The following is a 20,717-nucleotide window of genomic DNA, read 5'->3' on the forward strand; positions in this document are numbered from 1 at the left end:
TTTGTCCTTATAATCCCAGTGAAAGTTCTAATAAAAAGTAGAGAAATTTTCTGAGTCATTACAGATGTCAACAGGGGGTAGACTGATCCAATGGGAATTTCTTAATGGGCCAAAATATCTACCATGAGATTTTTTAAAACTCATTCAAGTGTAATTTTTATTCAAAAATGATCATAAATAAAAATGCTTCTCAAAATTGTATGGCAATTCTGTGAAATATGATATACAACAATGTAATGGATGTACTTAGGTACATCCATTACCCTGTTGTCTCTCTCATTACAGGCAATGAGAGACATCACTCATTGCCTATGGTAATGAGAGCAATGTCTTATCCCTCACTATTCAATATTGCACTGTGCTCTATTTGTGCAACTGCATAACAAGTCATGTCACAAGAATTTAAGAAATTAACAGATATATTTTCCCAAACCACTTCACAATCATATGATGCTTCAATTGTGAATGTGATAAACACCATTCTTTCCAGTCATTGCCACTGAATGTAAATGCTAATATAGTCATTGATTACTCGTAGTTTGAATAAATGCAATCATTTGATTCTATAAATATATCTACACCATAAAGCACTGTGTCAATCACCTGCATTTCTCTTTATCATGAATAATAAATAGGAATACAAAGTACACTCACAACATTAATCAGGCCATTCCATCAACTTCACAATGTTCTTCTTCTTCTTCTGATATTTCCATGTACAAATCCAAAGAGCTGTTAAATTACTGCTGGTAATCCCAATGATTTTGTTTGTTTCACTGTTGTTCTCATCCTCAGATGAACAGGAAAATAATGAATGCAAAACTGTTTCTTATGCTCAAAACAATCTAAATTATTTTTGATTTTCCTCCAAAGCAATTCCCTTTTAATGAGCAATTAAATTACGAAAGAATTTACTTTTGACAAAATCGAAGTCAGTCAGCACTGGTTAGTATAATTAAAAAAAAATGTTCACTTCATCTCACATTTTGCAACAATTTGGATAATTCCATATTTATTACTAAATTTGATGTAAATCACATGAAACACATATACCAACAAATTACATGAAATGTGTGTAGCTCACAAATTCTACAGAAGAGTATAGTTTAAAACCTAATCAGAAAGAGAGAGAGATCTGATGCGTTTATTTCCACTGAAATGGTGCAAGAAAATCGTGCATACTGATGACGGAGCAAGAGAAAGCAAAAAAACACCATGACAGAAATATGAATTATAAAGGAACGAGATAATCTGCAGACACTGTTGTCAAAAACTATGCAAATTCATTTACTGATTCTATCACAGTCATCTTAAAGCAGATGCTAGGTGATAAAATAAGAGAAGTAGGAAATGTTCACAATACAAATAGATGCAACACAGGTAAATATTCATGGTCAACTAAACACTGAACAATACTATCCATAAATGTTTAGTGGCAGTACATCAACAACTGGAAATGCACTATGGACTTAAGTTTGGAATGTTTAAAAAAAAAAAAAATGCATTGGTAATTCCAGAACAATTTCTCTGATGGAGCAAGGTAAAAATCATACTTATGTGTGAATGCGTGGTTTGTGGATTTTAAAAATCATCCTTATGTATGAATGTGTGATATGAATTTAGTATATTCACTTAAGCGTCAAAGCCAAATAACTGAGAAGAGACCTCCACACTAACGTCCAATCCTCATCATCAAGTGGTTCACCCTATTAGTAGGTATCTACTAGGTACTGAAAAAATGAGGATAGGCTGGCAATTTGGGACTTAGCTGATGAAATTATACTCACTATTGGCTTAAACCAAATGCATATGATGGTACAACATGATAATATTTCATGGCAGCTGTGGGGACATCAACTCAGTTAAACAAGGATTCACTGTTTCCATAAGGGAACTAGGGTGAACAGTGAAAAGTCAGCTATTGGAACAAGCTCCAACTCAACATTTAGCAGAAGAAGAAAAATACAAAGTCAGATGAACTGAAGACAGAAACCATCAATATAAGGAGTGTTAATAGAAAGGAAATCGAATCTACAGAAGAATTTACTGAGACAAAAAAGACAAAAACAGGTGAGATCTTACTAAATTATAAGTATAGGATGTTATATTCAGGAAATAATGATGAAGGAAAGGAAGGAATAGCAATAGCATTCAACACCAAACATGAAGATAAACTTCTCGATTGGAAGGCAGTTTCAAGTAGAGTGATGTGAGCACACTTCAAAATGGAGAAATGGAGTGAAACTTATTTGTGCCTATGGTTCTACAGCAATTCTTTTAAGGAAGAAGTGGAAGAATTTTTTGAGTCACTGGAACAGGCAGATGACAAAGAAAATAGAAAAAGTGGTCTTTGTTGGACATCTAGGAACATTTAGGGAAAATTTGGAGAAAAGGGAAATGCTAACAATAATGGTAAATATTTGCTGGATTTCTGCTCAGGACATGGCCTAATCATTACTAACACTATGTTCCAACACAAAGATGTGCACAAGTTCAAGTAGATAGAAGACAAGAAATAAGAAAAGCTCCATTGATTACATCCTCGTTGATATTGATATCTTCATGCTGGTTCAAGATACAGGAGTGCACAGAGGATTTGAAATTGGAAGTAACCATTATGTAGTACTAAGAATAAAAATGGATATTATATTGAAAATGACAGTATCTAAGAAAGTTTTTTAAAAAGAATTAACATTGAGTGGCTTTCACAGGTAAGCTATAGACTTGACTATACAAACATTATTGAAGAAAATTTGAAGTAGTTTAAAAAGAAGAACCAAACCTTGGAGTCTCAGTTGCAAACTCTGAAGTATATGGTAAATTTGTCTGTAAAGACAAATAAGAACACCGTGGACAGAAGTTAAAGAAGCAGTTTTGGAAAAAAAGAAAGCATACCAAAAATGGTTTAGCAAATTCCCAGCAGATGCCCTAAAGGAATACAGAGAAAAATGTAAGAAAGAGAAGCACTGTGTAAAATTACCTAAACAAAAGTCATGAAAAGACTTTGGTCAGAACATAGAAAATAAATATCAGGAAGGTGGCAAAATGTTTTGGAGGCTATTGACAAAGCTTAGAAATGGAGGAAAGAGTGCTGTAAAAGGAATCAAAGATGATAAAGGTGACATGAAAACTGAAGATAAGGATATCCTAGATGAAGCAGTGTAGTGCAGTAATCGTGTAGTGCTGCCATAGCAGTCTGAACACCACCCCTTGTGGGTACATATCAGGAAATTGATGATGGTATAATAGACAACATGGAAACTATTTTTCTTTGATAATCATATTTACATATGAATGCGTGGCATGAATTTAGTATACTGAAGTACATTTCAATTCTTAGAGAACTAGCTGATGGGAGAAAGAGCTTTAACTGCAATTTTTGGTCATTTTAACAGTATGTTATACTTTGTGATATGCTACAAACATTATGAAAATGTAAAAATCCAATAAATTTGACAACGAGGTGCACATCACATTGGATTCTGAAACAATCTTGAATCATTCACGTTAATGTCGTGCAAAAAACACTTACTCAAGAAAATAAATAATGAGTATTTTCTTAATGGACTAGTGTCAACAAGAAATTTAAAAAAAAAAAAGTAAATTATGAAATTTATATAACAGAAAATTATAATGATGAAATGTACATAAATATTTATACATTTAAATAAATGTACAAATATTTATATGTAGAATATCATGTTGATCATGCTGGTGTCATTAGAAAAGGACAATAAATAAATAATTAGGTCATTCATAATGAATTGGCATCAAAAAGCAATTTTTTAAAATATACTTTATGATCATCACGAAATTTCTGATATGCACTATGATGTATGGGATACTTCATTACTAGCTTCTATTACCTGTCAAGCTCCAATATTATGAGATTCTATATTTTGCTCCTCTAAGGCATTTTTACTGTATCAATTCACCTAGATCTTAGTTTCCTCTGGATCTTTTCCCTGTTATCCTGGCAAAGAACACTTCTTTTGCTAACCTTTTTCTCTCATATTCTGTGTGACCATATCACCTCTGCTAACACATTCCTGAATGCTAACAATGTCAAGTTCTTCATTAATATCCTCATTTTTAACATGATACTATAAAAATTTGATTGTAGCTTAAATATTCCAAAGCACATTACATCGATTTTTTACTTAGGTCAAGTCCCATAAGAATGATGTAAAATTAGACCTTGTTTGTCTCTGTATATTTTGTACTAGATGTTTTTGTAAATAGCCCTTTGGAAATTAACTGTATATACTCCTTTAATAAGAATATGTTAGAGTGTTAAAAACAAAGGCAATGTTTTTGCTGCCGGAGCTGTATGTAATAGATCTACATGGCGGCATAAGAAAGGTTGTTTATAAACTTTGTGTGTGTATGAGAAAGGCTTAAGCTCTGCACGTAAACACCTCCAAAGTCAGTCAGAAAGGTTCAAACTACTTTCAGATGGCCAGCAAATTACAATCAACAGAAAGCTCAGAAGAGAACAAAGAGCTGACCAAACTTGAAACTTAAGATGAAAGAATCATGGCGAATTCTTTGGGGGTTACAAACGTCATGCAAGGTCTCAGAGAAGGCATAATAAAAAAGGATAGAGCCAAGCATAGAGAGGCTTCCCGGTTCTAGACGTTGCCAGAGAGAGAGAGGGCTTCCCGGATCCAAAACTCGCTAGAGAAAAGAGCTGCCCAGTTCCAGACGTCGCCAGAGAGTTTCCCTCTGTCTCTGCAACTGCTGGAAGTGGGAAACTCTCTGGCTGCAGACAGAGCTTCAAATTGCCGAAAGGAGAAGTTCCAATTGCCGGAGAAAAGTTTCCAGTCCAGAGAGAGAGATCCTGGTGAGACAGTTGGTGGCAGTTTGAGTTAGTGGAAGTGGCAATTCGAGCTATTTCGAGACGGCAGACGAAAGCGGCAGTCGTCCAGGCATTTTGGGCAAGCCCAAGCAGAGGAGAAAAGGCGCTTCAACATTAATTGATCTCTTTAACTCAAAAACGTATTTACTCTCCGCTTACAATTTCAACTTATTAAACTCCTAGTTTACTCGCAAAGAGGTTAGAGTTATCTTTTACAAACTTTATATCAACTTCCAACATGCCAATTGATTCTCTTAAAGACACTTCTTATCACTATTAAACAAATATCTTAAAGGTCCTTCTAATACACACTATAAGAGGAATTATATAAAAGTATGTAACTTACAAAGGCTCTGTATTACACATTCAGTCAAAAGTCTTTCACTAAAAGTTCTATGGCAATTCTTTCATCTCAGATCTCGAGCTTCCTTCAGGAAATTTGGCTTCAGTAGTATCTCATCAGAAAAATAGCGGGCTGTAAACTCGTACAGCTCTGGCAAAAGGTTGCTTTCCCACGGCGAAAAGAAAAAACTGCTCGGATTTCTGAATTATGCTGTATAGCTACATGAAGCTATTGTAGTTCCATATTTGAGCATTTCTGGTCAATGCTCTACTTCTTATCATCTACTCCACTCCACATTTTTTATTATACTGTTACCACAATTGTTACTATAATTTCAGGTTTTTGATGATCTTTTCTACCTCAACTACTGATAGGTATTCCTGACTACATTCCTATTGAGAACTTTTTTATCACTTCAATCAACTGTATATAAAATATTTTAAATTAATAATTTCATGATACAGATGTTTCAGGTGCCATATTTAGCTCTGAAAACATTTTTCATTTGCAGTACATATTTTAAAACTGCATTATTATATTAATTGAGCTTTCATGAAAAGTTCGTATGAGTGAAAAAGTAAAATGAAATAAATGCAGAACACAGAACTTGAATCTCTGCATATGTTTATTATGCACAGTAACTCTGAGTGAGTCAAGAAGAAATAATCCTGTTAGATTAGAATCCTACTACTCATTAATTCATTATAGTGACTGAGCTATTAAATAAAGCTATTAGACATGGAATAGTTATCCATATGAAATCATAACATTTTAGAAATGTATCTGGATTCAAGATCAAACAAACATATTCATTTCATAGAAATATAAATCTGAGCAACTATATTCTTTGAGAAAAATCCATACCAAGACTTCCCTGTCACTTATGTCAATTTATTTTGTGAAGGTCAGGGAGTAAGATGAGAAAACTAATGAAAACTAATGAAGCAAAGAAACCACTCTTCTGCAATACTAGCAATGACATATGTGTACTGCACAGGATGCTTTAAGTGCTAAAACAGATGAGTTAAAATTATACATTACAACAAAATGTAAATGCAATGATACATATATTAAAAGAAAACTTACAGATTAATAGGCAAGTTTTTATTCAAAGAATCTTTACTTTTGTCTTGATTTCCACTACCACCTGATGAAGCATCTGTTTTATGATTAATACTGGTTAAGGTTATCCCTGATTCTGTAGTGATGTGAGCTTTCTTTTCTTTCTTTGAAATATTCTGAATATCTGGTGTATATTCCTATCAATTTAAGTTCTGATTAGGTTCTAATTATCAATTAATTTAAAATTCATATTCCAAAATAATTCAACAAAAAAAAAAAAGAAAAGAAACATAACAGAAATCATTAATGTAATTAGACTGCATTATTCAAATTTAATGTGATCTTTATTTCCAATTTATGAAAAATAAACAGTTGCAGGAAAGCTTTGATAAAGTGGTTAGTTATGCTAACAGTTAAAGCTAAAACCAAAATACTTTTTGCAAAATAGTTAACTCCAATTTAAACTTTACCACTACTGGTCCTAAGCATGGACAAGAAAGGAAGAAGGCTGTAACTGTAGCTAGCAACCATAATACATAAAAAATTTCCCAGCAACAGAAATTTCAAGGATTGAAGAAAATCAGACTAGTTCTGCTGATGAATTACCATAGGAAATGGAAGCTCTCTCTTAGAGAAGCTAAGAGGCAGAAGTTTCTTGGAAAGGATATCTTTGTATTCAATTCTGCAATAAAAATTGGATGTTGGAAACTCAGGTTAATGTATGAATTTGGAAAAGTCCACAAACAGCAAAAGAGATGGATAGATGGAATAGAAACAGATAAGCATTAAACAAATGTCATATACTCTGGAAACCTACAGGATGAACATAGCAGGGGGTGTCACTCTGATGATGACAATGGAGGAAAGAAAGCACTACTTGAATGGAATCCATTATCAGAAAGAATAATAAAAGCTAGATTCAAAATTAAGTATGAAAATGTTACTATAATAAGCATTTATATCCATACAAAGAGTACTGACTGGCAAGAAAAAGATTTTTATGACCTACCACAGAGAGAGCTAGATAAAATTAACAAGAGATATGATTACACATGTGGAAGATGCAAATGCAAAGGTAGACATGAAATTGTAATGAGAAAAGAAGGACCAGGAGACGAAAACAAAAATTGAATATTAATGAAGGACTTCTGTCTATTTAATTTAATCTTAAGAGATTTGGCATTTGAACATAAAAATATACATAAATAAACCTGGATCTCACTAAATGGAAAAGTAAAAAACAAATAGATCACACAATAAAGAAATCATGGTGATCCTCCTTGTAGGACGTGAGAGATGGAGAGGAGCAGATACATACACAGACCACATACAGGTTGTGGCAAAGATAAAAATGAAATTAGCAAAGATATTTAAATCAAGGACCAAAGGAAACTTGTACAAGTACAATATAAATAATATGAAAAATAAGGATATTACAAATTTGCTTGTACAATCAAAAGCAAATATAATACAATAATACAAAATGAAGAAAAAACTGGATATATAAAAAGAAACATGGCAAAATATAAAATAATGATTATTATTATTCAGGCCTCCAATGAGTAAAGAGACTCATTGTGGGAGGTCCTTCCTAGGAAACACAAAGTCTATCATACACTCCTTGAACTCATTGACTGTTCTTACTCTCACCACTCTATCACGCAATGCATTCCACGGTTCCACCACCCTCCATGCAAAGAAACCACTCCTCACGCTCTTGCTTACAGCTTCTTTTCGTAACTTCCAGGGATGGCCCCTTGTCATTGCTCCTTCCTGCTGCTCCACCAAGTGAAAGAACTCCCTAGTGTCCACCCTGTAACTGCCTCTCAACAGCTTAAAAGTCACAATCATATCACTTCTCCTATCCACCAAACTCTGTAGTCCACATTCCCTCAGCCGATCCTCATAACTAACATTGTACAGTACTGAAACCATCTTTGTTATCCACCTCTGCACCCTTTCCACAGTTAATTTATCCCCTTCAAATCCTGGGGACCAAATTTGAGAACAATAGTCCAAGTGTGGTCTGATCAGGGTCTTATACAATGGAATGATAACTCTTCTATCACTGCAGGTCAGCGTCCTTTTCAGTATTGAAGCAATCCTCTGGGTTACCTTCACCACCTTTGCAATATGCACCCTAAATTTCAGTTTTCTATCAATATCACCCCCAGATCTTGTCTCCCCTACTTCCTCCAGTACAGCTGCCCCAATCGAGTATGCCGCCTCCAATCGATACATCCCAAACTTCAAGATTGCACATTTTGCTGCATTAAATCGACACTCTCATTTGCCCATCTGTCTAGTTTATTAAAATCCTCTTGCAGGCTGCCACATCTGCACTATTACTAATAACCCTTCCCAGCTTCACATCATCTGCAAACAACGGAATATCCCCTTGCAATCCATTGACAATGTGATTGATATAAAGGTTAAACAATACAGGTCCCAGTACTGAGCCCTGTGGAACCCCACTTGTAACCTTCTGCTTCCTTGATATTGTCCCACCATACACAACTCTCTGATACCTATCAGACAGCCAATCCTGAATCCAGTTGACTAACCTGACATCTAAACCCATGCACTGTAACTTAAATATCAGCTTATCATGTGCCACCCTGTCAAATGCAAAATTTGCAAAATCCAAAAAAAAAAAAAAAAAAAAATGGCAGTGTATGACTTTCCTTCATCAACTGCTCTTGTCACTTTATTATAAAAGCTAATCACATTACTTAAGCAAGAGCACCCCTTAACAAATTCATGTTGATTCTCACAGACAACATTACTATCATCTGCCCAACACTGCATATAGTCCCTCACTAATTTCTCCAAGATCTTAACAACTATTGATGACATAAACTGGCTTATAATTAGACACTTCCAGTCTGCTACCACCCTTATGCAATGGCACTATCTTACCTTCCTTCCATTCCTTGGGTACCTTTCCTGTAGCCAGGCTTTCATTGAAAAGCCAGGTCAAAGGAGCTGTCAGTTCTTTAGCACATTCTCTCAAAATCTGTGGTGAAATATCATCCAGTCCCACAGCTTTACTGGCATCCAGAGTACTCAGTATCTGGAACACACTCTCCTAATTATACAATGAAACAGCTAAAGAAATACTAAGCAAACAGGAGAGGGTTCAGAACACAATGAATAACAGACAAAGCAAGTGAGGAAATAAGAGCAATTAGCAGAAAATTACCCCAAAGCCAAAATAAAGAAAGAGGAGATAATAAAATGTACAAGGAGAAAAATAGACAAGTAAAAAAAAGTTTAACAGATGATAAAAGAAAATTCACTCAAGAACTGAACAGGCTGCAGTAAATTTTAATTCCAAGAAACTATTCAAAATAACAAGAAAGATTATAGAAAAAACATGAGAAAATACAGGCCAATAAGGAACAAAGAAATAAATATACTGACAAGGGAAAAATATATGGATAGAACACTTTCAGGATTATACTAAATGGTGAAACCCCAATACAGGAAACCATATTCTCAGAAAATACTGAAACGGAAACATGAAATATAAATATAGGAGAGAAAATAAACGAAGAGCTAATTGAAGCAATTAACTTGGAAATGGCAAAGTTGCAGGAATAGACGACAATATATAAGCAGAAACTATTTAAATTTTTAGAGGTACTTGTGGCATAGTATATTTAATAATAAAACACGTAAAACTATTTAAAGTAGACATCCATACAACTATAGAGATATTGTATCCCCCCCCCACCAAATGAAATATGGAAAAAGGAACAATGGCCAGCTGACCTGGAATATAGTACTATTGATGAAAAGGGTATACAACAGAATGCAAAAACTGGAAAGGAATATTTCCTCAGAGCACAGTTTGTAAAAACTTTACTAGAATAACATTAGAAAGAATGAAACATGAAATTAAAGATAAATTGAGGAAAGAACAAGCAGCTTTCAGACCTAATAGATTATGCATAGACCAAATAACTCTGAGAATAATTATTAACAATTAACAGAATAGCAGAGCAGCCTTGTATTAGGGATTCACTAATTTTGAAAAAGTGATCAAGAGAATAAACAGAGAGGTAATTTGGAAATTAATGGAATATTGTGACATATCAGAGAAAATAACTAATATAGTAAAGCAATGTGCGGAAATTATAAGATCAGGATAATATGTAATGAGAATTTAACTAGAGAAATAAAAGATAAAAAACATGGGTGCATATGCTCCCCTACAATCTTCTTAATTTTTTTTTTTTCTAAATCACTTAGGGAATTGAAACAACGTAGATCCGAATATAAATTAAATAATACTTTAATAGATATTTCCGATATTTCGGCAATCTCACATTGCCATTTTCTAAAGGAACTTACAAAAAGGCAGGTGCACACAGGCACTAACAATACAGTAACTGAGAATGAAGATATGAAGCTATCGTTCTCCTAGAAGTCCTGATGGTGCCCTCTGGCGGGCTAAGTAGGCGTTCTTGGCCGTTGGGCTGAAGGTCTGCTGATGTATGCCTCCCAAATTTGGGGCAGTCGCATACAACCAAATTTGTTGAGGTTTGGAGAGTTTCTTAGGGCAGAGGCTGATTCCATAAATAATCTTTCGAATTTATATTTGTCCGGTGTATTATTGTTGCTTTCTTCCACCGTATTCTGTGGCGAGTATCCAGAGCATGGTCTGCAAGACCAGAATGGCTATACTTGTAAAACCGGATGTAGTCCTGGTGTTCAGAAATTCTGATATTCGCTGTCCTGCCTGTTTGGCCAAAATACGACAGTTTACAACTGCAAGGGACCTGGTATACACCAGGTAGGTCTAGGGGAAGTGGTTGGTCTTTGGTAGAGTGGATAAGGGATGCCAATTTTCTGTAAGGCCCGTAACAGGAGGTTAGGTCATGTTTTTTTAGAATTTTGGTAATTTTTTCTGAGGTGCCTCGGATGTAGGGAATGGTGATGGATTTAGAGTAATCTTTTTTGTGGAGGGGGGAGGAGGGGGGCTGTGGTTTGTAGGTTTTAATATTTTTTGGATTTTTTTTTTGGGGGGGGGGGGGGTAGCCATTGGCTGAGAAAGTGTTGAGGATGTGATTTAGTTCAGTGTTAAGGGCTATGTCGTTAGAACAGATTAGTTTAGCCCTGTTGTATAGTGTTTTTACCACTCCATATTGTTGTGAGGGGGGGGGGGGGATTATTGGTGGATGTATCTGCCTGTATGGGTGGGTTTTCTGTAAACTGAGAAAACCAAAGTTCCATCAGGTTGGCGGGTGACTAGTGTGTCTAGGAAAGGGAGGCAGTTGTTTTCCTCTTTTTCCAGGGTGAACTTGATTCTGGCGTGTTGGTTGTTTAAGTGTGTAAGGAAGGAGAGGAGTGTTTCAGAGCCATGTGGCCAAATAGCGAACACATCATCAACGTAGCGAAGCCATATGGTTGGTTTTTGTGGGGCAGAGGCTAAGGCTTTGCACTTTGAATCACGAACTGTGGTCAATTTTACATGACATCTTGTGTACTGCCGCAGACAAAGAGTTTGAAAAGATACGAGGCCGACAGATGAAGAAATTCGATAAATTAAAAAAGAATTCTACCGTCAATCCAAAACTTGCTACCAACACCGTAATCAACCTTTCTTCAGTCACCCTGATGCCTGAAGCTCTCAACGTGCTTTCACGTGGCCACAACTTCGCCATTGCTCCCAAAAAAATACCAAGTGAGGATATTATGATCCAGATTGAATAGAAGAATCCGCCACCTTCCACATCAAATCGCCAACAGTGTAAGACTGGATGTAGCCTGTGTCCTTTCCATAGCAAAACCACCCAAAACCAATATATCCAACAAGGAATTTGAAGCCCTACAGGAATTGAGAAATAATAAAGAATTAGTTATCACCAAAGCAGATAAAGGAAATGCAACTGTAGTACTTAACCAAAAGGACTACAAAGGTAAGCTGAATGCTCTTCTATTAGATCGGGCTACTTACCTCCCTATCAATTACAATCCCACCAACTCACAAATTAGAAAACTTCACAGCCTCCTTAAGAAAGTCACTTCTTGGCCTGTAGAAGTTACCAACAGATTAAAACCGTTTAACTCTATACCCCCCCGTATTTACGGACTCCCAAAAATACATAAAGAAAATGTGCCATTACGTCCCATAGTGGATGGCATTGATTCCCCCACATACAAATTAGCTAAACATTTGGCCAAAGAGCTCACACACTATACTGGCAACACACCATCACACAAAAAACTCAGCCCACTTCAAAGCCAGCATAGAAAACCTTACACTCCAACATACTGACATAATGGTCAGTTTCGACGTCTCCTCCTTATTCACAAATGTCCCACTCGAGGAAACTTTAGAGCTAATCCAAGCTAAATTTTTCCCCGATATCTCAGCCCTATTTCAGTTCACAATGAACTCAGGCTATTTCGTTTGGCAGGGAAAATTCTACAAACAAATAGAGGGGACAGCCATGGGCTCACCACTCTCCCCACCCTTGCCCAATTTCTTTATGGAGAACTTTGAGGAAAAAGCCTTAGCCTCTGCCCCACAAAAACCAACCATATGGCTTCGCTACGTTGATGATGTGTTCGCTATTTGGCCACATGGCTCTGAAACACTCCTCTCCTTCCTTACACACTTAAACACCAACACGCCAGAATCAAGTTCACCCTGGAAAAAGTGGAAAACAACTGCCTCCCTTTCCTAGACACACTAGTCACCCACCAACCTGATGGAACTTTGGTTTTCTCAGTTTACAGAAAACCCACCCATACAGGAAGATACACCCATCAACAATCCCCCCCCCCCCCACAACAATATGGAGTGGTAAAAACACTATACAACAGGGCTAAACTAATCTGTTCTAACGACATAGCCCTTAACACTGAACTAAATCACATCCTCAACACTTTCTCAGCCAATGGCTACCCCCCCCCCCCCCGCAAAAAATATTAAAACCTACAAACCACAGCCCCCCCCTCCACAAAAAAGATTACTCTAAATCCATCACCATTCCCTACATCCGAGGCACCTCAGAAAAAATTACCAAAATTCTAAAAAAACATGACCTCACCTCCTGTTACAGGCCTTACAGAAAATTGGCATCCCTTATCCGCTCTACCAAAGACCAACCACTTCCCCTAGACCTACCTGGTGTATACCAGGTCCCTTGCAGTTGAAAACTGTCGTATTTTGGCCAAACAGGCAGGATAGCGAATATCAGAATTTCTGAACACAAGGACTACATCCGGTTTTACAAGTATAGCCATTCTGGTCTTGCAGACCATGCTCTGGATACTCGCCACAGAATACGGTGGAAGAAAGCAACGATAATACACCGGAGCAAATATAAATTCGAAAGATTATTTATGGAATCAGCCTCTGCCCTAAGAAACTCTCCAAACCTCAACAAATTTGGTTGTATGCGACTGCCCCAAATTTGGGAGGCATACATCAGCAGACCTTCAGCCCAATGGCCAAGAACGCCTACTTAGCCCACCAGAGGGCACCATCAGGACTTCTAGGAGAACGATAGCTTCATATCTTCATTCTCAGTTACTGTATTGTTAGTGCCTGTGTGCACCTGCCTTTTTGTAAGTTCCTTTAGAAAATGGCAATGTGACATTGCCGAAATATCGGAAATATCTATTAAAGTATTATTTAATTTATATTCGGATCTACGTTGTTTCAATTCCCTAAGTGATTTAGAAATGCATAACCAACGTATAAGCCTGTCTACGAGAATCTTCTTAATTGTAATAGACCAGGTGATGGGAAATACAATAAATGAAAGCATCAATATACAATGGAGATGGATAAATAAATTAAACAATCTGGATTTTGCAAATGAGACATTTGCTTGTTCAAGAGAATTAATGTATGAAAAGAAAATAGATAATTTAAACCTGAAAGCATCCAAAAGTGTGGCCTAAAGCTAAACCAAAAAATCCTTAAAATTATAATATATTAACAAATCCTAACATTCAAAATTATGTTAGAACCACTAGAACAGGTAGACACCTTTATTTATCAGGGATAAGTGATGACCACTGAAGGAGGACAAAAGTAGGACACACACACATACACACACACACACAAAAAAAAATTGTCTTTAACACAATGAGAAACATATGGATAAGCAAAAAAAATAAATCTCAAAACAAAAATAAGACTTCAATACAAATGTTGAAGACTCCTACTATATGGATCACTTGAAACCTGGAGACTAACCAAAAGGAATTTAAACTGCAGAATTAACATAAACAGATGTCTAAGGAAGATAATGGGAATATACTGGCTGAATAGAATTTCAAGACATTACAGGATAAAGCAAATCAAACCAACATCAAAATAGAAACAACAAAAAGAAAATGGATGTGAATAGACCACAATCAGAAACTCAGATAAGTGTATAACAGACAGACATACAATAGAACCCACAGGGAAGCAGAAGAAGAAGGAGATGCCTGAAGATGAACTGGAAGAGTGAAATTGAAGCACAGATGAAACAGATGGGAAATCCTGGATGAGATTACGAAAGAAGCAAAGAACAGAGCCCGACAGAGAGCAATGATTGGGCTAATGCTTAGCAGAAAGGGAGGAAGAAGAACAACTAAGCAAACAATCCCAATTTGAACCCCAAAATAAGTAACAACATCCTTCATACAAGTCAGCCACGAAAACTGTATTATACTCATAATGATGTGTATAAAATAATGCCATAAAATTTAATTCTTCTGATGTGAACAAAGTCATGCTTATTAATAGTTACACAAGCATTTCAATATAACTTGCATATTAACATTCTCTGAACAAATTTTTTTATATATGCTATGTTACTGATCATTCTCATCATCAAATTCCTGGCATGCACCCTCAAGGGTTGTACACGATAATCTGATAGTACTAAATGAACTTACATCATTACCAACTTCCTATCAACAATTTTAGTCCAAATAAATCTGTTATCTGTCAAGACTTCAACATTATCAGATCTTATATTTCTGTCTTCTAAGGTAATTTTTACTGTATCAATCCACCTATATCATGGTCTTTTTCTGCCAACCTGTCAGAGAACAATTGCTTTGCTAATCTTTCCTCTCCTACTCTGATTAAGTGACCATGCCACTGAGGTTAGCCCTGCTAACACATTCTGGGATGATAGCAATGTCAAGTTCTTTGCTAACATCCTCGTTTTTAATATGATACTGCCACTGATGACATCTGTTCACACCTCTAATCTTTCTCAGGATTCTCATATCTGTGGTCTCCAGTCTTTGGTCAAATGTTTTATTTCTAACTCAGCTCTCAGATCCATAAGTTAAAATTGGTTTGAACACTGTCTTGAATACAGCTTATTTTAAATTTATTCAGTTGACTTCCTACCATACCAGCTTTGTTGATTCTGTTGCCTATTTTGATATTTAATTTATCGTCTTTGCTAAAAATTGTGCATAAGAAGCTGAAATGTTTTACTTGTTCCATAGGTTCTCTATTCAGAAACCAGTTCATATTTTCAATTACTGCCTATTTTCATTGTCTTTGTCTTGTAATTGATGATATTCATACCAAATTTATTACAACAGTTATTCAATTTAGTCAGGGAATCTTGCAGAATTGTACTGGATTTATTTAAAAGTATAACATCATCTGCATAAAGCAAAGAGCTGATATTAACATTTCCAATCTTGATATCATGTTTAATACTGCTTTCCTTCATAATGTGATCCATATAGATAATGAATAAAAGAGGGGATAATGTATAATGTTCATTCTTGTCTGACACCAGATTTAATATCAAACCATCTTCCTGTACTTCCTTCAATTCAAATAAAGACTTATACCAAAATAAATCACTATATTGCTTGATATAATGCCCCATTGACACCATACAACTGTAGCATCTTAAATAGCTTTCCTCTTGGCACCTTGTCATATGCCTTTTGCAGGTCTACAAAACTTAAATACAGATCTGTCGTAAAGTGAAAATCTGATCCTAACAATCTCTATTTGGCGTGAATCCAGCTCGTTCTTCACCAAACTTCCCTTCTATAATCCTTCTCAACCGTTTTTCATGTATACATGCATAAATCTTACCAGGAACACTCAGAGTAGAGAAATACCTCTAATTCTTACATTTAGTTTTACTTCCCTTTTTGTATATGGGTAGTATGAATGCTCTACTCCAATCATTTAGAGTTCATCCCTTGGAACTATACAGTGCAGCCAATGCAAGACTTTTACACCTCCATACTTCATCATTTCTCGAATGCCATCCTCTCCTGCTGCCTATCCAGATTTCAAGCTTTTGATGGCTTTTTCTACTTCAAGTATGGATATGCATTCCTGAATGCATGCCTGTTGAATGTTTTTTTACCAGTGTGCTGTCACTGCTTGTATCATTCAGCAGTTTTTCAAAGTAATTGCTCCATACATCAAGGATATTTTTTTCTGCAGTTTTTATGTCACCTTTATCACTCTTATTCCTTTTACAGTACTCTTTTTTCTATTTCTGAGCTTTTTCAGCAGCCTCCAGAATATTTTGCCACCTTCCTGATATTTATTTTCTATGTTCTTGCGAAGGTCTTCCCATGACTTTTGTTTAGCTTTCTAACATTTGTCTCTGTATATTCTCTAAGAGCACAAGCTGACTTATTTGCCAGTAGCTTTCAATATGCATTCTTCTTTTCCTTTACTGCCTCTTTAACTTCCGGTGTCCACCATGGAGTTTTGAATTTCTATCCTTGCAGGCTTCACTACATGCCTCTCTGGCTGAATCAATCAATGTTTTCTTCAAGGCTTGCCACTGAATCTCCAAGATTTGGTTCCTGTTCTCAAATTCTTTCATTTTTTCTTAATAATGTTTGTGTATTCCTCAAATCCTCTGTATACTCTAGTGTTCTGCATCAGTGAGAAAACATCACTATCAACAATAACACAGTGAATGAGACTTCTTATTCCTTGCCTCTTCTCGCTGTATGAATTTGTGCATATTTTTATGTTGGAGCATTGTTAGTAATAACCAGTCCATGTCCTGAGCAGAAATCCAACAGGTATTTGCCATTACTATTAAATTTGCTCTTTATTCCAAATTTTCTCAAAATATTTTTGTATGTCTGATGAACATTTCTTACTCTGCTATTTAGATCCCCAACAAGGACCAACTTTTCCTGTTTCACTGTGTCAGTCAGTTGCTTTCTCTAAAGCCTCAAAAAATTCTTCCACTTCTACCTTAGCAGAACCTCCTGTGGGACCATAGGCACAAATAAGTCTCATTGTCCATTTCTCCATCGTGACATTTGCCCACACCACTACTTGATATATTGCCTGCCATTCAAGAAGATTAGGCTCGTATTTAGTGTTGAATACTATAGCTACTCCTTTTCTGTGATTGTTATTGCTTGAATAACATTTTGTATTTATTTTCTTATTTCACTGAAATTTTCTGGAATGAATTTTTTTTTTTTTCATAATTACACATACTGCAAACCACAACTATAGAATTTCATTACTCTGCATGTGCTTCAGAATAGAAAAGGATTTAAAATTTTCACATGTTTAATGAAAGAATGTTCTCATCTTTATTTTAATCTATACAAACTACCAAATAGAGAGTAGCAACAGTACATATATTCAGTGACCAGCTTTCGTTCATTCAAACTGCCAGGGAACAGACAAACATTTCAAAGATAGAAAAATAATATATTATGATTATCGAAGGGATTTTAAACATTTTAAATATGGCACATTTAATGCCTACATACACTGCACTGTCACACCATAAGACTTCTTGTGTGTAGGGGATTGATAAAAAAACAAAATAAATTTGAAAAAATCCAGCTTATTTTTTAAAACATTTACAAAGGATTCTCTTTGCAAAAATAGTACTTTAAAATACATTTATACATTATTTCAACTTTAAAACAAAGTTCTTTTGAAAATAGGAAAGTAAAATAATAAAATAGTTTATTATTTTAAGGCACATCTCCTTGCGGACATGTATAATGCTATGCATTAAGGGAAGGGTCACTATCCAGACTACTTTCGAGCTTTACTAAGGTCTCATCAGTGGGAGCCAGATCCAGAGGTGGTGATACTAAGGTGGAAGATAGAGAAGCATTACTCATGTCTGCAAGGAGATGTGCTTTGCATTATGGGATACTAAGGCAAGCGATGAGAAGTTATACCACCTTTGCCAAAAGTTGCCCCAGTCCTGCAAATACTTCAGGTGCAAACTTTGTTTGCTTACACTTGGATAAAGGATTAAACCAAATATATAATTGGTAGCATATCCAAGTGAAAAAATTTCCATCAACTTATCTGTAATCCAGAGAATTTTAATAACAAGGTGTGACACCTTTTGGAAACTGGTATATGGAAATATGACTTCTCTATTACTTCCACCTTAGTACTTAGTATCACCACCTCTGAGTCTGGCTCCCACTGATTAGACCTCAATAAAGGTCAAAACCGGTCTGGGTAGTGACCCTTCCCTTAATGCATAGCATTATACATGTCTGCTAGATGTGCTTTGCATTATGGGATATTAAGGCAAGTGGTGAGCAAGTATATGCTTGCTCACCACTTGGATAAAAGATTAAACCGAATATATAATTACCTACCTTTATAGTAAACCCATGCTGTTCTTTGCAAAGTATATCTTGTCTATCAACATATTTCTATATACAAGTTCTTGATAACTTCTCTACCACCACTTCAAAGATACTGATAGGTTGGCAGTTCGATGCATCAGTTTATGCACTACCCTTGTACAATGGAACTATCATACCTACATTCTTTCTATTCCTGTGGGATCTTCCCTGAGTTGAGACTCCAGTTATACAAACATATCAAGGGCCAAGCCAATTCATCTGAACATTCCTTGAGCATACATGCTATCCCATCTGGCCCTATTGCTGAAATGATATCCAGTCTATGCAACAGGCTTTGAACCTGATACTCATCCACTTCTATCTACATCCAATGCAGTGATAACACTCTGCATTATGTTACATACATCTGGATGATAGATCATAGTGAGCTGATTCACTCATTATTTGAACAAGTCATCTGTTTCTGATACAAGGGTACCACATGCATTCTCTAAAGTTATTCTTCCACATTAATTTTTCTTTTACTTGCAGCATAGTGATAACATTCTTTTAGGTTGCCTGCACAGCCGATTTCTTTTCATACTTTGATTTAGCTTTCCATACAATACTCACAGCTTTTCTGACCTGTGCTTTATATATTTCATAACTCCTCTCACTCTTATTCTCACAATATTCCTTCCACATCATCATCTTCTTATGGATTTCTTGTGTAATAAGATTACACATCCATTTACCCCCTCCCCCACTGTGTTTTTATTTTTAGAACTCTAGGGACATATTCAGAAACTGCCTCATTTAAGCACTTTTCAAACATTCCCATGCACTACTTTGTAGTGGTAGCTACAATGGTATCTTTCCCATTTAATAACTGATACAACAGGACCAAAGATAGTATTCTCTTGCATTTGTCATGAACCCAGCCTTGATAGTTCAGCAGGTAACCTGTCCTAATTGGAACATCCATATAGTTAGCTACTTCTCAGGACAATATGCCATGACCACTGTTACCAATCGGTTGCAAAACAGTCACATTCTTAATTGAGATCTCCTTTTGATGCTATGTTGAACTAAAATTCTTTGATCTAGACTTTCTTCTTTCACATACTGCTTGAGAAAGTTGTTTTGCAACAGCTCAATAAATTCTTTATTCTTATCATGAGATCTTTCGTCTATCCAATCAAGGTTTGGATAATTTAAGTCACACATAATGATTACTTGCTTAGTACCAATCAGGTCAATGCATTTCACTGTCCAAAGTAGATGAATCACCAGGTCTGTAGCAATATACCATCATATTAACGTAAATTTACACCAGATACCCTCAAACTCAGTGCTACATTATTTACTATTATTGCTTTTGTGTGTTTCTATCTTAAGTGGGCTGAATTCATCCGATGTCATTAATATTATCTCCCTCCCACCTTCCATCCTTCCTGTATACCTTTTCAGTTTCAGATTCCAGTTACATCTTACTCTGATAGCCACATTTCACTTCCACCTATTCACCAGATTCATAACCATGCTCAATGACATTCGTATCACTGTCACATTTGCATATCGCTGCTAATTCCTCCTAAGATGGTCCTATGTTTCTTGACTCTTTGCATTAGACGTGAACCCAATTAATTTCTCCAGGTTCCTGATGCCCAATCCATTAAAGTCAGGTCATCCCTCGTAACGAATCTTTTCTACAATCAAACTCATTCCACACATCCATTCTTTTGTAAACTCTGTGCATTGAATCATTTGCCAGCATAGCCCTCCTCCTTAATTCAGTGCTGCACATTTCAATTTTCACTCTCACTTTTCTTTCTCGCTTCTGCCAAAATCCTTTCAGATCATCTCTCATAATAT

At 35.8% G+C, this 20,717-nt stretch overlaps 1 protein-coding gene across 2 annotated transcripts in view; it reads right to left on the reverse strand.

The window, feature by feature from the left end:
- The window catches only part of LOC150092728 (protein kinase C and casein kinase substrate in neurons protein 1-like), a 214,643-nt gene that overhangs the window by 37,984 nt on the left and 155,942 nt on the right, over positions 1–20,717 (reverse strand). For both annotated transcript variants that reach the window (XM_090414551.1, XM_090414550.1), the window contains exon 7: positions 6,288–6,460. In XM_090414551.1, the coding sequence (XP_090270677.1) occupies positions 6,288–6,460 (173 nt within the window). The remainder of the gene's footprint in view (positions 1–6,287; positions 6,461–20,717) is intronic.

Source organism: Typopeltis vanoorti, chromosome 25 (genome assembly GCF_054136105.1).
Source record: "Typopeltis vanoorti isolate ZY-2024b chromosome 25, IOZ_Tvanoo_1.0, whole genome shotgun sequence".
Classification (NCBI taxonomy): domain Eukaryota; kingdom Metazoa; phylum Arthropoda; class Arachnida; order Uropygi; family Thelyphonidae; genus Typopeltis; species Typopeltis vanoorti.